At 42.4% G+C, this 20,000-nt stretch overlaps 1 protein-coding gene across 7 annotated transcripts in view; it reads left to right on the top strand.

The window, feature by feature from the left end:
- mapkap1 (MAPK associated protein 1) overlaps window positions 1–20,000 on the top strand; it is a 527,166-nt gene that overhangs the window by 132,784 nt on the left and 374,382 nt on the right. For all 7 annotated transcript variants that reach the window (XM_060912998.1, XM_060913001.1, XM_060913002.1 and 4 more), the window contains one exon: window positions 18,997–19,173. In XM_060912998.1, coding sequence (XP_060768981.1) covers window positions 18,997–19,173 — 177 coding nt within the window. The remainder of the gene's footprint in view (window positions 1–18,996; window positions 19,174–20,000) is intronic.

Genomic DNA, 20,000 nt, shown 5'->3' with positions numbered 1-20,000 from the left:
GTTTTTGAGATTTGCAGATTATTGCATTCCGTTTTTATTTACAATTTGTACTTTGTCCCAACTTTTTTGGAATCGGGGTTGTATATATTGTGTGTGTATATATATATATATATATATGTGTGTGTGTGTGTATATATCTTGAGTGCACAAGATGGAAAAAGATCACCTTTCTGGACTTTAGGGGCCCTGTAAAAAAAAAAAAAAAGGCCTTTCCATACTACAAAAATTTAAAATAGAAAACAACACAGCTTACATACATTTCAAGAACCAGGTTCAATGCTTGCTCTTCAACTAATCCATGCTATCTTCCTCATAAAAAGCCTCAGATTCACTTGTAAATAACTCTGATAAAACCTCTGACAAATTCAGGCATTTTCTGGAACACACCTGATGTCATGTTTGAAAGCAAAAATTTTCTACAATTCGTATACGTGGATGTCAATCAAATAAGACTGACCGATTAAATATGGTGGTCCTTTTATCATATGCTCGTTTTTCTATTGCCCTGAACAGTCACGATAGTTCACACACATACAAAGCCAAGTCTCTCCTGATTAATCTTATAACAGACTTGTTGTGATGAAATATTTCATTTGCTTATATTGTTAAAAAAAAATGTCTAAATCAGTTTTCATTCCACCAGCGGAATGGATGAAAAAATTTATGTAATAGAATGTAAGGGAATGGATGAATGTTTCCAAAAGCTATATACAAGCACACTTCTTGCAGTCAAAAGTAGCGTCACTCTAGCAACATGCTAGCAATCTTTGCACTTTATTATAGTGCTTGTAGAGTACTATATTACGGAGCCCTGGAAGGTATATGGATGGGGGGGTGAATAATGGTATATGAACGGTATGCTTCGTGAGGTCTTGGAAAAACTTGTCATGTCTCTCCCCCCCAATGTGTTTTCTGGGTCTCTGTACAATATTGTTATCCCTAGGCTTTTTATTATTATAGTGCTTGCAAAGCAAAACACTATTGTTATCCCTTGACTTTTTATCTATTATTATTAATGTTCCTTTTTTGAGTTGTTTATTATTAATTCAAGAACTATGTCTGTCTATCTGTCCGCCTACCTGTCCATGTGAAAATTTAATTTTTTGCTTTCAAGCTCTAGTATTTTTTTCTTTTAATCAGTTTCCTGTAATTAATTTAGCTAGAACCACTCGACATAGAAACTTTATTCATGTCTTGTAAATGACACTTAAGCTTATTTTCATTTTGATACTTCACTCACATTCCTCTTTTTTTATCCCTCTGTCCATCCATTTTTGAATGGGAAATTTTTCGAACTGCTCCCATGTGGTCACTTTTTAAATAATGCCTCCAAACTTACAAGACCATGTTCTGGGCAATAATACAAAGCACTCCACCTCTTCATTCCTCTATCACTCCTGCTTTCTGTTTTCTTTCATCTCACATTTCCTCCAATTGGCTTTGTTTCATTTTTTTTCATGGCCTGACTGCTCCTAGAAATTAAAAGCTAAGACTACCGAAGTCATCATATCATTAGGTTGTCATACCTTACATCAGTGGTTCCCAAACTTTCTCTGCTGGGCCCCCCTTTGGTAGATAAGAAAATTTTTGCGCCCCCCAGACAAAAAAAGAAAAAAGATAAACAGGACACACATACATGTAGGTACAGCCACCTACTGTCTAGAACTACAAATCCCATCAACCAACTTCCGCGATGACTTGCATCACGGCTGGGTGGGATCACCTACGTCACTTCCTCCATGCCTCTATAAGTGACTCAGTAAACTTCCGTTCCTTCTCTTTGGCGCTGTGGGACCTCGTGTCACTACAGACATAAAGAGACACTCTCTTACCGGACCGTCCGAAATCACGACTTCTGCCTGGCAAGAAAGAAGATTCAGCGCGCTTTCGTTTACCACTGGCCACGGTAAAACTACTTAAATCGTGCCATCTCACTCAGATTGAGTTACAACCAGTTTTTATTTGTTCATTATAAGTAACGTTACAACTGCAGCCCAAAGCAGTTAATTAAAAGTTAGAAGTGACCGGATTCCTTCTGACTTAATCGCTGTACACATTGTTTGATCAGAGACTCTTCCTCACGAACGACGAAGCGTCAGACCAAGAATTCTCTGTTTTTTACAGAAGCCTCCACGAGCTCCTGTGAACTCCGGTCTCTTCGGAACATCTCTGCATAATCTTGCATAGAAGCAAGATACTGGAAGCAAGGCTGGCATTTTGGGCAAAATTAGTCTTAGGAATTAGCTTTATGAAGTAGTGTGAATTTAAACTCAGGAACTGTTTAATTGTGCACACTGATCTTGTGTTCTATGTGTCCTCTCAGTTGTTTTTAATAGATAGGTGTTGCATGCTCTTTCTCTGTCCTTTCTAACACCTTTAATTTCATTATTACACATATTTTGACCTCATCAAGATTTCAGTGGATTTGGTAATGTTATAAGTAGGTGGGATTCCTTTGTCTCGACCACGAGGTGGAATCCCCTCCCCCAACACCACTCAGATAACATTCCAAACCTCACAGCCCCCTCACAGACACACGCACACACACACGCGCGCGCACACGCGCTCATCAAGCATATGACCATATTGTATATAATGTATTCAACTGCTATTATTCATTTAGTATCATTGTCATAATAAATTCAATTATCCTATTAAACTGTGAGTGTCTGTTTTTGCTGATGTATTCTCGAAGTCACACAATCTAAAAGACCTCCAAATTGCCTTCAGTGTGCTATTGGCTGTAGCGTTTATGTAATACGGTAAGTGATACATTATTGCTGCATTGGTAGTGATCATAATAATTTGGAATACACCATAATTTAGCTGTTTGGTAATTTATTATTAAACAGCTAAATTATGAACAATAATAATAATAAATTTGAACAAATAAAAGTAAACTGCCATAAACTACAGGTTGCAATATAATTATTTTAAGTATAACTGTTTTCAAGCACCTTAACTGTGTAACAGGTTTCTTTTTTTTAATATTCAACATTATCAATGCAGTTTTCAAACATTGCGCCTCTGCAAAAATGGGTTTTAAAACATGACCAACTCCCTGAGAAGAAAAAAACAAAAACCTAAAGATTTGTTGTGCAAAAATGACGCATCTTTTCAGTGACTTGTGTGGGCCTGCTTCGTGCTGCAGATCTTCTCAAATCTGGGTTGCAGTTTTGAGATTGCCACTCTGAGTTCATTTTCAATGTCCAGCTTTGATCTGTATTTTGTCTTGATTGAGGCCACAGCAGAAAAACCTCTCTCACATAGGTAGGATGTGGCAAAAGGAAGAAGTATGGCCAGGGCTCTCTTACCTAGCAGTGGGTAATCTTTCTCCACTCCAATCCAAAATGCAGCCAGTGTCTTTGACTGAAACTGCAGCCTCATTGTTGAATCAGAGGTGACATCAATGAACTGTTCCTCCTCTGATGTGCTGAAGTTGGCAGGTGGTGTTGCACTGAAGGGGTCACGGATCCAGTCATATTCTTTGGGATCCTGCATCAGGAAATATTTCTGGAAATGGTTCTGAAGGGCAGAGACGTGTGCTTTCATGCATGGGATCACTGTGTTCTGCAGTTTGTTGTCTTCAATGAATGATTTCAGGTTCTCAAATGAGTCCACATTTCCAACCTTCACTCGCTGCAGCCACATCTCAAGTTTTCTGGTGAATGATGTGATTTTATCTGCCAGATGTGGGAGGTGTGTATTTGTGCCCTGCAACTGCAAATTCACTTCATTGAGTTTCAGAAACATGTCACTGAGGTATGCAAGTTTCATGAGGAACTTGTTACATTAAAATTTGTGGGCAAGATCATTGCCCTCTTCCTTCAAAAAGATGCGGATTTCATCTCGCAGTTCAAAGACCCTGGACAGCACCTTCCCACGTGACAGCCATTGGGACTTGCTGTGAAACAGAACAGCTGTGTGGTCGGAGCCCATTTCCTCGCACAGTGCCGAAAAAATCCGGGCTTTGACAGCTCATGTTTTGATGTAGTTGACAGTGGCAATAACGTCGGTCATTACATTATTCAGCTCGGGACTCAGCTGTTTAGATGCCAGTGCTTCGCGGTGTATCATGCAGTGCGTCCACTGCACATTGGGGGAGATGCGCTTGATGAGCGCTTGCAGCCCTGCCCGTTTCCCAGCCATAGCCTGCGCCCCATCAGTGCAGATCCCCACACAGTCCTCCCATTTCAGGTTGGCCTCTTTCAAGTAAGAGTCAATGATTTTAAACAGTTCTTCTGCTGTGGCTCTGCCAGTAACTTTTTTGCAGAAAAGCAATTCCTCCCTCATGTCATCTCCATCTATGAATCTCACGTAAGTAATTAATAAACAGTCTTTGTTACTGTCAGTGGCTTCATCCATCTGAAGAGAAAAGCAGCTGTCACGCACTTTGTCATTAAGCTGCTCCTCTATGTCCTTTGACATGTCATAAATGCTCCTGCCGATGGTGTTGTTGGACAGAGGAATAGCCCTTAGTTTGCTGGCTGCAGTGTCATCAAGCATAGTTGATACCATGTCCATAGCACAGGGAAGTACTAATTCCACTGCTATTGTGTGCGGCTTTTTACACTGTGCCACTCGGTAGGCAACTTTACATGAGGCGAGTTAAGCATTTGCCAGCACGGATGCAGCTTTAGTAAATAGGGACTGTTGAGCACGGCAGTTTACGAGTTTTTGTCTGAAAAACTCAACTGGCTTGTCTTTGTGCTCTGGATGTTTTGTCTCCAAGTGGCGTCTTAGCTTGTTCAGCTTCAAGCTGTCACAAGCTAGCACTTTAAGACAGACAACACATTGCGGTCTCTCTTCATTACCCACCGTTGTACAGGTGAAGCCAAAGACAAGATGTGTGTTGTCATATTTTCTTGTCTTTGCCTTGGAATAAACTTGCTTTGGAAGCACATTTGGCGATGCTTCATCCTCTGATTTGCGTTTATGTGGGAGCCCCGCGCCCCCTGCCAAAAACTTCTCCATGTTATGCTAGCAGTGTAATTTATTGATTTCATTCATTCATTCATTCATTCATTCCATCCGTGCCCCGCACCCCCCCTGCAATGGGTCTGTGCCCCCCCACTTTGGGAACCACTGCCTTACATAAATGTCAATGTTTTCTCTGCTCCTTTCTCTCTCTCTCTCCCCCCATTAGAAATGATTGATTTTACTGCTACTACTTTTAAGGTTGAGTCACAAAATTTGGTACATATTCAACTGCAAAAATATGGTACTTAACTGCTTTTCACACTAATGACACTCAATTCTCACCCTTTTATTCTTTCATTCATCCCTCTATCCTTCCTTAACAATCCACTGATTTTACTACACTTTTTCAACTTTTAAGCTAGAACTTCCAAACTTTGTATGTAGATTCAATTGCTGAAACAAAATCCATCCTAATCTCTCTTTTTAAAAAAATATATAGTAAAACTGATTCTAATATTCACTTTTCCAGCATTTGTCAGATGCCCTTATCCAGAGTGACTTACTTCAACTGAGCAGTTGAGGATTAAGGGCCTTGTTCAAGGGCCCAACACTGACTGACTGCAATCAAGTTTCTTCATTTTCTTGATTCCCATGAAGGTGCTGAGTTTGTCATGTAAAGTTGTAATTTGCCAAATAGGAAGTCAGCCATTTTGAAATTTGATTTAAAAATTATTTGATGGCTAAACCAGCAAACAGGAAGTGAGGGCATATCTCAATGCATTTGCAGTGGTGCTTGAAAGTTTGTGAACCCTTTAGAATTTTCTATATTTCTGCATAAATATGACTTAAAACATCAGATTTTCACACAAGTCCTAAAAGTAGATAAAGAGAACCCAGTTACACAAATGAGACAAAAAATATTATACTTGGTCATTTATTTATTGAGGAAAATGAACCAATATTACATATGTGAGTGGCAAAAGTATGTGAACCTTTGCTTTCAGTATCTGGTGTGACCCCCTCATGCAGCAATAACTGCAACTAAATGTTTCCCGTAACTGTTGATCAGTTCTGCACACCAGCTTGGAGGAATTTTAGCCTATTCCTCTGTACAGAACAGCTTCAACTCTGGGATGTTGGTGGGTTTCCTCACATGAACTGCTCGCTTCAGGTTCTTCCACAACATTTCGATTGGATTAAGGTCAGGACTTTGACTTGGCCATTCCAAAACATTTAACTTTATTCTTCTTTAACCATTCTTTGGTAGAATGACTTGTGTGCTTAGGGTTGTTGTCTTGCTGCATGACCCACCTTTTCTTGAGATTCAGTTCATGGACAGATGTCCTGACATTTTCCTTTAGAATTTGCTGGTATAATTCGGAATTCATTGTTCCATCAATGATGGCAAGCTGTCTTGGCCCAAATGCAGCAAAACAGGCTCAAACCATGATACTGTCACCACCATGTTTCACATATGGGATAAGGTTCTTATGCTGGAATGCAGTGTTTTCCTTTCTCCAAACATAATGCTTCTCATTTAAACCAAAAAGTTCTATTTCGGTTTCATCTGTCCACAGAACATTTTCTAATAGCCTTCTGGCTTGTCCGTGTGATCTTTAGCAAACTGCAGATGAGCAGCAATGCTCTTTTTGGAGAGCAGTGGCTTTCTCCTTGCAACCCTGCCATGCACACCATTTGTTCAGTGTTCTCCTGATGGTGGACTCATGAACATTAGCCAATGTGAGAGAGGCCTTCAGTTGCTTAGAAGTTACCCTGGGGTCCTTTGTGACCTCGCTGACTATTACATGCCTTGCTCTTGGAGTGATCTTTGTTGGTCGACCACTCCTGGGGAGGGTAACAATGGTCTTGAATTTCCTCCATTTGTACACAATCTGTCTGACTGTGGATTGGTGGAGTCCAAACTCTTTAGAGATGGTTTTGCAATCTTTTCCAGCCTGATGAGCATCAACAATGCTTTTTCTGTGGTCCTCAGAAATCTCTCGTTTGTCCCTGATACACTTCCACAAACATGTTGTGAAGATCAGACTTTGATAGATCCCTGTTAAACAGGGTGCCCACTCACACCTGATTGTCATCCCATTGATGGAAAACAACTGTCACTAATTTCACCTTCAAATTAACTGCTAATCCTAGAGGTTCACATACTTTTGTCACTTGCATATGTAATATTGGATCATTTTCCTCAATAAATAAATGACCAAGTATAATATTTTTGTCTCATTTGTTTAACTGGGTTCTCTTTATCTACTTTTAGGACTTGTGTGAAAATCTGATGATGTTTTAGGTCATATTTATGCAGAAATATAGAAAATTCTACAGGGTTCACAAACTTTCAAGCACCGCTTTGTTATGGATGCAATGTCATGGTTAACAGTTCAGTGTCTGGGCTACAGAGATGCTTAGGGTGCATCAGTTGCTCCCTAAAATTGAAAAGTTCCTCCGATCATGATGCATTTTTTTATGTTCCTTTTGGTAAGAAAACACACTGGGTGAAATATTTTGACAAAATTCAAAAGTTTAATGGTGGCACCAGGAGCTCAAAGTTATGGAAAAAGCTGCTATTTTATGACTTTTATGACAAAATTTCGATCACTTTTCATGAAACATTATGGCACCTTATAGAGTATACCATATATCTTAGATACACATTTTTAGTACATATTCTAAATATATTATCAAGCACAGTTTGAGTTTTAGCTGTTCATTGAATCATTGTTCAACTACTTTTAAACAATACAAATGTATTATGAATCACATTTAATGCTTCTCAATCCTTTGCAAAGGTTCTTAACATGATCTCTGGGTCACAAGAAATCAATAAATGGAGTCCAACATTGTGATTCAAGCCTTACGCGAAAACATAAAATAAGCATTTTTTGGCAAAAAATGAACCTCATGGTGCCACCATTAGACTTTTGAATATGGTCAAAAATTTTACAGGATGTCTTTATTGATGAAAAGGAACACCCAAACAAAAATGCATCAGATTTTATGAACGTGAGGGCAACTGATGCACCCTAGAGGTGCTCCTTTACAGTCATGTCCAAAATTACACTGTCTCTTGTTCATAAGCCCCATCCTTTCTACTTACTGCTGAGTCTGCAATTTCTGTCAGTCTGTACAGTCTGAAAGCCAGGGACAGTGGAGTTTGTGCTATGCTGGAAATCTAGTGATTACTCTTTATCCATATGGTTCGGGAGTCTGCAGTTCTGACCTCGATTGGAAGGTCATCCTACCAGTGGGGATCCAGGCCAGACAGCAGTCTTGAGTAGGCTGGGCAGGTATGGAAAGGAAGAAGGCCAGGTGATCAGTAGCAGTGGAGCATAGGGATCTGGCTGGCATGTAGGTGCCGATCAGTCTCTGGAGGTATGCTGGACCTGACCCCTTGACTGCCTGATAAGCGTGCACCGTGTTAAATTTGATGCGATCTGCAACTGACAGCTGGTGAAGGGCAGGGACAAGAGGGGTAATGTGGGAGGAATGAGGGCGGTTGTTGACCAGGCAGGCTGCAGCATTCTGGATGAGCTGCAGGGGTCTGGTGGCAGATCCTGGAAGACTGGTGAGGAGAGAGTTGCAGTAGTCTAAGCAGGAGAGGATCAGCACTTGGACCAGGAGCTGAGTAGAGTAGGTGGTGAGGAAGGGGCGGATCCTTTGAATGTTGTAAAGGAGAAATCTGCATATCCAGGTCACTGCAGGGATGTTTGCCAAAGAGGAGAGTCTGTTGTCAAACACCACCCCTAGGCTCCTCGCACTGGTTGAAGGTGACCTAGAGATGCCAGCCAGGGAGATGAAGTCCAGGGGTGGAGAGGATGGAGCGGGAATATAAATCAATTTCATCTTACCTGGATTGAGCTTCAGGTGATGGTTGTCCATCCAGCTCTGGATGTCATGCAAACAAGCAGAGATGTAAGCAGAGACCTGTGTGTCAGAAGGAGGAAAAGAGAGAAACAATTGAGTGTCAAGAGCATAGTGGTGGTAGGATAGACCATGAGTAGAGATAATTGGGCTGAGAGAATGGGTGTAGAGGAAGAAGAGAAGTGGACCAAGGACTGAACTTTGGGGGACACTGGTGGTAGGTTGGCATGGTGCCAATACTGTACCAGCCCAGGTAACATGAAAGGAGCAGCTGAAGAAGTAGGACTTGAACCAATCCAGTGCTATCCTGCAGATCCCCAGTGCTAATAGGGATGACAGGAGGATGGGGTGATCAATGGTGCCATGCAGCAGAAAGGTTTAAGGTAATCCAGACTGAGGAGCAGTAGGCAGCATGTGCTGCATGAAGTACCTCACTGACGGAGAGACGTGCCATCTCGGTCAAGTGTCTGGCTTAGAAGCCGGACTGTTGAGGATCCAGGAGGTTGTTCTGAGAGAGAAAAGAGGAGAGTTGGTTAGCAACAGCAAGTTGTTTGAAGATCAGTCTGCATTGTTTGATCTTCACTTTAAAAAGGAAATAAAAGTAAATAGAAGTCCAGCCATACCAAAGTTGTACATTTTAAGGTAACAATAAAATTTCTCTATTAATGAACTATTTACTGACTCAAATATTTGCAGTGCTTGTAAAATATTGAAAACAAGTGCTCATAATTTTTCAACTGCTTGACTTCAAATCATGAGGTTATTTGTTTTTGTCATGTGATTCCTTGGAGCCAGCTGTTTTGAAGTCATTTATTGCTCTTCAATTTTGCAGTATAATATGGCAGGCATTGACAGTGAAATAGCTAAATAAATGTGAAGTCATATCTCTACAGTGCTTCATTGTGTCAACACAGCAATTAAAAGCTATGCTTAGGACCATAATACATTGGTGTCACATGGTCCAAAATTGGCTCTGTAGTACTTGACCCCTCAGTAGCTGCTTGAAACTGTATTTAGGGGCCCAAACACAAAGTGCTGGAACTGTATCATCATTGGCAAGATGATGATTCTTTAACCGTAGGCGCTAAAGGCAACTGGACTTGCTTGAAATCCTTGAAGTTGTTTCACCTTTCATCTGAAAGGCTTCTTCAGTTCTGTCTGACTAGTGGGGAGTTCCAGGTAATTATCCTCTAGTGGACCAAAAGCAACCCGAAGGAGAGTCGTTGAGGTCACATGGGTCATTGATCCTCTCTCATCCTGTAGGTTGTTAGGGTCCCTGGAGGCTGGGTGTGAATGGTGTTAGCAGGACTAAATTTTGCAGTTCCACCAGAGCAGATATCAGTGGTCGATCCCATCACAGCCACCGAGTCAGCCATCAGAAACAACAATTTAACCAACACAGAGGCAGAGCAACTTGGCGTGAAAGTATCAGCTGCTCTAGCCAGTGCGAAAGCACCCCCCTCCAACCTCACCATCCAAGAAAAGAGGGCTCTTACATTGCTTCAAAGAGACTGGAAGATCACCATCCTTCCTGCTGACAAAGGGAGATGCACAGTGGTGCTAAATACAGCGGACTACCACTCAAAGATGACCAGTCTCCTCAGCGACACAACCACCTACGAAACCCTGAGGCAGGATCCCATCAGCAGTTACAAAAAGAAAATTGTGAGCTGCCTACAACAACTAGAAAAGGACCATGTTATTGTCTGATCTCTATACTACAGAATGTACCCTGGGGAAGCCATTCCTCTCATTTATGGACTCCAGGATTCACAAGGAAGGAGCTCCACTCAGACTCTTCATCATCAGCATAAACTCGGTCACCTACAACATTGCCAAACACCTAGCCACCATCCTGGCTCCTCTTGTCGGAAACATGCCAAATCTCATCAATAACTCCCAAGATTTTGCCACTAAAGTTGCAGACCTAAAGCTAGATTCAGATGGCTTACTATGATGTCACTTCTCTTTTCACCTGCATTCCCACCACAGAAGCAGTCAAATTGGTTAGAAAACGACTTCAAGACGGCACCTTACCGGACAGAATGAACCTCACCATGGACCACGTTTGCACCTGCTTGACCTCTGCTTGACCACCACCTATTTGCAGTTTAACAAATGTTTCTACAGACAGAAGCATGAATGCACCATGAGCTCACCGGTGTCTCCTATAGTGGCCAATCTATACATGGAGGAAGTGGAAAACGAAGCCTTTCAGGAGTCACTCCCAGCCACTGGTTCAGGTATGTGGATGACACCTGGGTAAAAATAAAAACTCATGAGGTGGAAGCCTTCACAGAGCACATCAATGCAGTGGACATCAACATCAAGTTCACTCAGGAGGACATCAGTGGAAACAACCTAGCCTTTTTGGACTGCAGCATGCACATCGAACAAGACTGAAGCCTTAGCATCAAGGTCTACTAGAAACCCACACACACAGACCAGTACCTACTGTTTGACTCTCACCCCCCACTGGATCACAAATTGGGGGGGGGTCATTAGGACCTTACATCCCAGGGCTCAGAACATTCCTACAACAGTAGAGGGGAAAGAGAAGGAGCAAAAATACATCAAGGAGGCACTTCAGAAGTACGGGTATCCCAGCTGGGCTTTCATCGAGACCAGGAAAAGAAACATAACGGACAGGGAAGAAAACGGCAACAAACACAAGAACATTTGTCATCCCCTACATTTCTGGACTATTTGAGAAACTTGGGAGGATCTTCGACAACCATAACATCCCTGTACACTTCAGACCCAGTAACACACTGAGGCAGAAATTGGTCCACCCTAAAGACTATGTCCAGACACAAACAGGACAACGTAGTGTACACAATTCAGTGCAGTAAAGAATGCACAGACCTGCACATTGGGGAAACGAAATGACCACTTCACAAGTGTATGGCTCAAAACAGGAGAGCCAGTTCCTCAGGCTAGGACTCTGCAGTCTATCTTCATCTCAATAACAAAGGACATTGTGGGTGGTAGAAAAGAGCAACTGGACTTGCTTGAAGATTCTTGAAAACGTTTCACCTCTAATCCGAAAGGCTTCTTCTTACTATGACCTGGATGACTGAGAATCTTCACAAACAAAGGACATTCATTTTAGGACTGCAATGTATGCATTTTAGCCAGAGAAGACTTGGGGTTTGAAAGAGGAGTAAAAGAAGCCATCTTCGACTATAGCTGAACAACCATCACTGAACAGAGTAGGTTGTCTGAGGCCCTGTCCACACGGCAACGGATTCAGGTGAATCCGATAAAATTGTTTATCGTTTCGGCCTGGTGTCCACACGGCACCGGCGTTTTGGGTGCCCCAAAACGAAATCTTTTGAGAACGGGTTCCAGAGTGGAAAGATCTGGCAACGGCGCCGTTGCGAAGTCGTCTGGATGAGTAGAACGGATTTGTTTACGATGATGTCACAACCACATGTGCTTCACGCCGGGTAGAAGTGTAACGAACTCGATGCGAGTTGTCAACAAATCCTATAACTTGGTTCATGAAACGCGCTTACAAAATATTTTCACTGTGAATATTTATTGTGTAATGGTGCAAAGTGAGAGAGAGAGAGAGAGAGAGAGAATAGCCCTTAGGGCAGAGTCAATCCCGCCAGCAAAAATAGGGAAAAAAAAGGAGCGATCTCACCTCTTTAGATGTTGGTTTAAGTCCTACAATACATTCCTCAAAAAGGGCGTAGAAGAACAAATTAATCCATCAACGTGTAGCATTCAATTTATTCCGGACCATTAAAGACGCCGCCTTCCGCGTAGAATCATACGTCATCCTCGCCGCCATATTGGATGGGTCAAAACGGAGAATAAAGATGCCTCATTCACGTGCTGCGTTTAACTGTACCAACAGGTTTGCCGTCCAAACGAGATCACGTGGGATTACCTTTCACAGATGAGACTGGAAAAATACTTTTCATTGTATTTGGTCATTATAATGTAATTTTACGAACAGATTTTTCTGACTTTGTGGCTAATATGAAGTCTCGCGCATAATAGTTTATGTGCATGCGTCCTTACTACTTCTATTGTTCTGGTGTCTTCGAAGGGACCGTCTTACAGCGCCTCTAGAGGTGTGGCATGTGTATTGCATCGTTTTCAGCAAGCGTTGCGTTGCCATATGTACCTGATATTTTACTGATCCGTTGCTTATGTGGACGCGATATTTTTTTTAATAACATCTCGTTGCCGTTGTCGTGTGGATGTAGCCTGAGACGCCACTTATCAGCTACCTATAATGCAGTGCTTGGCACACTTCCCAGACAACTGAATACACATCCACACAAAGACTCAGCTGACTTCAATGACTCACATGATGGCAGAAAGAGCCAATGACCCACAGATCACCCTAATGACCCTGTAGGCTGCTAAGGCTACGTTTACATTAGACCGTATCTGTCTCGTTTTCTTCGCGGATGCACTGTCCGTTTACATTAAACCGCCTGGAAACACCGGGAAACGGGAATCCGCCAGCGTCCACGTATTCAATCTAGATCGTGTCAGCTCCGGTGCTATGTAAACATTCAGAATACGCGGATACGCTGTGCTGAGCTCTAGCTGGCGTCTCATTGGACAACGTCACTGTGACATCCACCTTCCTGATTTGCTGGCGTTGGTCATGTGACGCGACTGCTGAAAAACGGCGCGGACTTCCGCCTTGTATCACCTTTCATTAAAGAGTATAAAAGTATGAAAATACTGCAAATACTGATGCAAATACTGCCCATTGTGTAGTTATGATTGTCTTTAGGCTTGCCATCCTTCCACTTGCAAGTGGTAAGTGATGTTCGCTGGGATCACACACACAGCAGCTCAGTCCCGAAAACACTGTTAGTGTGCTTCACTCGCGCGCTCTGTGAGCTGCGCAGGGCCGGAGTGCGCACCCTCCAGAGGGCACTCGCTGTTCAGGGCGGAGTGATTTGGAGCGCAGGATGCCTGCGGAGCCGAGCGTATCCGTGTATTGGTATTGTTGTGTGCACGCAAATCGTGTATTGGCGTTGCTGTGTGCACCCTAATCGTTTTAAAAACGTTAATCTGATGATCCGCTGATACGGTCTAATGTAAACATGGGCTAACACTGTTCACACCCGGCCTCCAGGGACCCTAACCTACAGGATGACTGAGAGGGTCAATGATCCACGTGACCTCAGTGAGACTCCTTAGAGTTGCTTTTGGTCCACGAGAGGATAAATACCTGAAACTCCCCACTAGTCAGACAGAACTGAAAAAGCCTTTCGGAAGAGAGGTGAAATGTCCTTCAAGGATTTCAAGCAAGTCCATTTGCCCTTTTTAACACCTATGGTTTATGATGACCTGGATGATTGAGAACCTTCACCGGTGATGATGATCTTCAGTCGGCTCATGGAGACCAGCATGTAAAGGTCCATTTCACAATCATGGTTGTCTTTTTGAATAACACCATATGTATGGCAGTGGCGACTGGTGGTCATAAAAATAGGGGAGGACAGTGAGTGAATAGATAGGTGGATGGTTGAGAGAGAGAGAGAGAGAGAGAGAGAGGTTGGAAGTTGTGTGGGTGTTTACAACTGTTAGGGGATTTGTATATTTTTAAAGATAAGCTCTGTTAAAAATGGGGTTTTTTGTTACTGCAAGAAATAAAAGTAAAATGTTTTTGAGGACACATCAGCATGGGAAATACCATGTAGTGTAATGCTTGTTGAATGAGCTATGTGAGGTGTGAATGGGTCAAATTTAAAAAAGTAGTCAAGTCTCCTGGATGTCTGGGTGGCAAATTTGTCAATGACTTGCTCATACCACTGGGGATCTTGTTGAAGAGATTTAAGCATCCTCCTTTCAATTGACATGACTGCTAAACTTTTCAACCTCTCTTGTCCCATTGTGTTTCTGGTGAAACTTTTTATGCGCTTCAGACATGAGAAGCTCCTCTCAACTCCTGCTGAGGTGGCACCAATGGTGGCAATCAGACACACGAGTCTATACACCTGAGACATTGCCTCATCAAGCCCGTTTGACTTCATGAAGCTGATAGCCTCACACTGTTTTCGGGAAGAGTGGATCTCTGCATCACTGTAGAAATGCTGCAGTTCCACCTTCAGTTTGGCCTCATCAAAGAAATTCCCATATGTCTCTGACAAGTTGGACAATGCACGAGAAGGGAATTCTGCTTTAAATGATTCAAATTTGTCAAAGTCTAACAGCTCCATGAAATGCAAACGGCCAAGCTGCTGGAAGCGCTGTGTGAGTTGGGCCTTGATGCTGTCATGCACTGAGTCATAGAGAGTTTTATAGACCTGGCGATGGTCTTGCTCACCCTGCCTTCTCTTTCTCCTGTGACCAAATTCGGGGTCTTCTGTGAGACTGGCAGCTTTGCTGTATGTTTTCTCAAAAGCCCTGTCTGACTTCAGCTCATTAAGCAACTGCATAAAGTTTTCCATGCGCTGTTTGCAGAAGGCAACATCCATGACTTTCTGTTGCAATATGTTAAATAAAACGTCGGCCTGTGCAAACAGCTCCTCAAAAGTAAAAAGCAAGAACATGAACTCAAAGTCTTCCAATTTTGCCTTCAGGCCATCCGCCAATCGAGTTGTTTCATCATCCATAGAAGGATGTTCTAGAACGCGGGTAAACGTGTTAAGCAATTTTTCATGGTTACCTGCGACGGTATTCACGACCCTGGATGAGAAATTCCAACGTGTTGGAGCGGTCTTTGGCATTCTCGCGCAATCAGATTCCTCAAGTAGTGCCACCCTCTTACTTGATTTGGAAAAGAATGACGTGAACCCACCCAGGTTTGCAAAAAAGACTCGCGCTTTGGGTATGGCCTTGACACCTTGACTAAGGACGAGATTCAGGCGGTGGGCGTGACCGTGAACAAAAGTAGCGGCTGGAGCAACCTCTCTCACTTTAGCCTGCAGTCCATTGAGAGCCGAGGCCATCACCGCAGCACCATCGTAAGTTTGTGCAACCAACTTCTCAGTGAAGTTGTAAGGGGACATCTCGGACTGCACAAACTGAAACAATGACTGCGCATCCCTCCCACTAGACACGTCAAAAAAGCCCAGAAAATGTTCCTGAATAATGCCCTGACTGTCCACGAACCTCGCGATAATTGAGAGCTGGGAATGACAGCTTATATCAGTGGTTTCATCAATCTGCCATGAAAAAAACGGAGTCACGTTTAATTCTTTCGATATTTCGTGGCTGATTGACGTGCCGATTGCACAGATCAAGTCGTTCTGGATGCCACAGGACATGCCACTAAAAACACCAGAAGACTGCAACTGCTCTGCCAGCAAATTGTCATACCGTGCAATCAGTTCCATCAGCTCCCTATAGTTTCCCTTGTTGTCTGAATTTGGCCCTTCATCCCGCCCCCTAAATGCCAGCTCCTGCATGCCCAAATACGCCACAGCATCAATCAGATGCCTCAGCGTATCTCTGTTGCGACGCACTTTAGTATTGTGCTGTGCCACTTGTATCCGCACACCCTCGTCCACTAGCTGGTCAACTGGCACACTGCCTAGCAATTTCAGGCGAATAGCTGCACCAACGTGTTCCTTGGTCTGGTCGTGGCGCTTGGTGGCCCTGTCCAAATTTTTAATGTCATTAAATCCCTGCACAGACCATGTTTGGGATTTGCTACCCATCAACAGGCAAGGCCAGCAATACAGCCGTTTGGTTGTGACACTGCCTGTTAGCCATGGGTATCTCCGATACCACGAGGTGTTGGTGTTAAACACACTTAGCTTACCATTCGGTTTCTGAATGTTAAGTTGGGAAACTGGTCTCCCTTCGGTTTTGATTCTAACCTTCTCCTCATAACCCAGTGTTTGAAATGGCGTGTTTAACATTGTGTACACAATGTCACGTTCCTTCATCGCGTTTTATTAAGTTGATAAACTACAACAAAGCAATAGCCAACAATTAGTCAAATTCTCCGCTGTCCGCACTACTCAAAACGACACTACTCTAGCTCGGCAGTGACACTGACAGTAAGTATGCTATGATTTCAACCCGCCAACTCATCCCTTCATTCTGATTGGCCGCACTGACGAATGCAGCTCTGCTGATTGGCTGCTTGATGACAGGCAAATAGACCCGCCCAAATGGAGGAATCGCCTCCCTTTCGCCCATTCACTCCCATGTTAAAAGAGGAGCCCGCGAATTGCCCATGTTCTGAGCGCATACAATGGATGTCAATGAGGAGGTTAGGGAGGACGATATTTTGGCGAGTTTTTCTTCCATTTTTAATTGATAAAATATAGTTATTTCAACTGTTTTGACATGTTTTAAACGTTTGTCTATTAATTATATGCGTTTTTTTTAAACTAATGTGTCCTGGAAATTCTTTCTTTAAAATTTTAAGGGAGGATCTTCCTCCCTTTCCTCAATGGAGGAGTCGCCATTGATGTATGGTATGCTGAAGTTTCTTATTCCTTTTACAGGAACACATCAGCCCTACTTACAGCACTAATATCTCTTATTGGTTCTTATAAATATGTTTCTGAAAGTCAAATGTGGGCTCAGTTTTGACCTTATGGTCATTTCATTTAATTCTAAATTACTTATTACACTTAGATTTTACTGATTAAATTCAGAATTGCGTTTTTTTCAGCACTAACTAGGTTTTCCTTTGGGAAGTATACTTTCCTTCACAACAGAAAGATATTTAAGTGGAAGTTACTTTTTTCCCCTAAACTTTGCTACTCTTTGATGCCTTCTCTTTTGCTAGTCTTTTTTTTTTTTTTTTGTGGCAGCACGGTGGTGTAGTGGTTAGCACTGTTGCCTCACAGCAAGAAGGTTCTGGGTTCAAACCCAGCAGCCGGTGCGGGCCTTTCTGTGTGGAGTTTGCATGTTCTCCCTGTGTCAGCGTGGGTTTACTCCGGGTGCTCTGGTTTCCCCCACAGTTCAAAGACATGCAGTTAGGTTAACGTGAGGTGGCCTTGGGCTGAAGTGCCCTTGAGCAAGGTGCTTAAACCCTGACTGCTCCCCAGGCACTGTAGTGTGGCTGCCCACTGCTCTGGGTGTGTGCACGCGCATGTGTTCACTGCTTCAGATGGGTTAAATGCAGAGGATGAATCTCACTGTGCTTGAAGTGTGCATGTGACAAAGGTTTCGTCTTCACCGCTAGTACACTGCAAAAAAAATTGAAAACTGAATTTGAGGAGAAAATGACTTAATACTAGTGAAATTATCTTGCTGCATGGACAGAGAGTTTTACTCGATAAGACATCTTAGAATAAGTTGGTTGCAATCCAGAACTAAGTTTAGTAATCTCAGAATTGGTGTCTTGTATTCCTCTAAAAGGAAATGTTAGATTATTTCAACTATTTTCAAGATATTTTCACTTCCTAAGAGATCATTTTTTGCGGTGTATATTAAGATTCTGTTCATAATTAACCTAGTTTGGTAGTTGCATTGCTGACTAGTTGTTTTAGCCAAATTTTCCCTACAAGCTCCTCCTTTTGTCTACTGAGCCATTTTTTTTTTAACTCACTCTCTGCATTTCACTGCAGCTTTCACATCCCCATCTCAAACAGTCTCTAGATTGGGCATCTGTGCTATTTGGGCAGGGATGCCAATGCTCACATGGTATGCCCAGCTGGCAGAATTAAACCCCGATTCTAAGACGAGTCTGACCCATGTGCCACATCCTAAACAGTCCGCTAATTATGGTCCAAGGTTACTGGCAGTTGAAGCAGAGTAAGAAGCTGAGAAGGCTGTCTTGGAGCGCATGTAGATGACTTAACATGGTCTAGTAGTTATATCAGTGATGCAGCTTTTCTGTGATTACTACACAGAAATAAAAGGCTGTGCCTCTCGGAACACATCTTTATTTGTGAAGCAAATTACACTAGTTTCACCTTTACATTGCATTTTGTTCAGTTTTTATGTTCCAACACATCACTGTGTTTATAATCAGGCTACAATTAGTTCTATGACATTAACTATTCATTATGCTTGTGACGGTTAATTCTAAAGAGCAACAAATGTGGTGGAGAGCTTCGTCAGCTAGCAGTTGAATAGCAATATCAAAACTCGAAGAAATAAAGGGAGCCTATGATTTAATGTTTGCACCTTGATCATATTATAATGGCTGTGAAATGAAAAATTAACTGTAATTACTTTAAACAAAGTGATGCCTTTAAATGTCAATAATAACTTGTAATGCCAATACCAGCTTTGTTTTCCCCTTTCCCTCTACAGTGAGAATGTCAACACATACTGCCTCCACATAGCTGAGGATGATGGGGAAGTGGATACAGATTTCCCCCCTCTAGATTCCAATGAGCCCATCCACAAGTTTGGTTTCAGCACACTTGCTCTGGTGGAGAAGTACTCATCTCCAGGACTAGGCCCTAAGCAGTCACTTTTTGTCAGAATGTAAGTTATCCATTGTTCCATTTATTCAGTTCCATATGTAATTTGTTTCTTCTTTCTTGGAGAGTGGTTAGTCAGAGGCTTTTCAGTGCATCTTGCTTATTTAAGTGTGCCCCTTCTGCAGACACATTCCTGAACACATTCAATCTGGTTTGACAGAGCTTGTGTCAGATTTTCATGCTATGGTGTGCTCTAAAGTGGGATGAATATTTAGTGTGTATATGAAGTGGGCACTCCTGCACTTCCAGATGCTTTTGATGTTAACTTTTTTTTTTTTTAATTACTGTATGATGGTTTCACTGTAGGTCCCACTGTAGGCCAGATTGTCCTGGTACTGCATTTCACCAGGTTTGTGTCATTTTACTGCTGAGGACTCACTATGTTCCTTGCCACCGTCGCCACAGGCTTGCTCATTGGGGATAGATTAGGGATAAAATTAGCTCATGTTTTAAGTCGTTCAAATTCTGTAAAGCTGCTTTGCGACAATGTTTATTGTTAAAAGCGCTGTACAAGTAAACTTGATTTGATGTTATCCAGAACCACCTGGAGAGATGTTACAGTGCCTTGCAAAAGTATTCATACCCCTTGAGCTTTTTCACATTTTTTCCACCTTACAACCACGAACTTCAAAGTTTTTTATTGAGATTTTATGTGATAGACCAACGCAGAGTAGCACATAATTGTGAAGTGAAACGAAAATGATAAATGGTCTTCAAAATTTTAAACAAATAAAAATCTGTGCATTAGTATTCAGCCCCCCTGCGTCAATACTTTGTAGAGCCACCTTTTGCTGCAATTACAGCTGCAAGTCTTTTGTGGTATGTCTCTAC

This window comes from Neoarius graeffei, chromosome 28 (genome assembly GCF_027579695.1).
Source record: "Neoarius graeffei isolate fNeoGra1 chromosome 28, fNeoGra1.pri, whole genome shotgun sequence".
NCBI lineage: Eukaryota > Metazoa > Chordata > Actinopteri > Siluriformes > Ariidae > Neoarius > Neoarius graeffei.
Note: the sequence above shows the minus strand (reverse complement) of the source record. Positions and strands in the feature narration are given on the sequence as shown.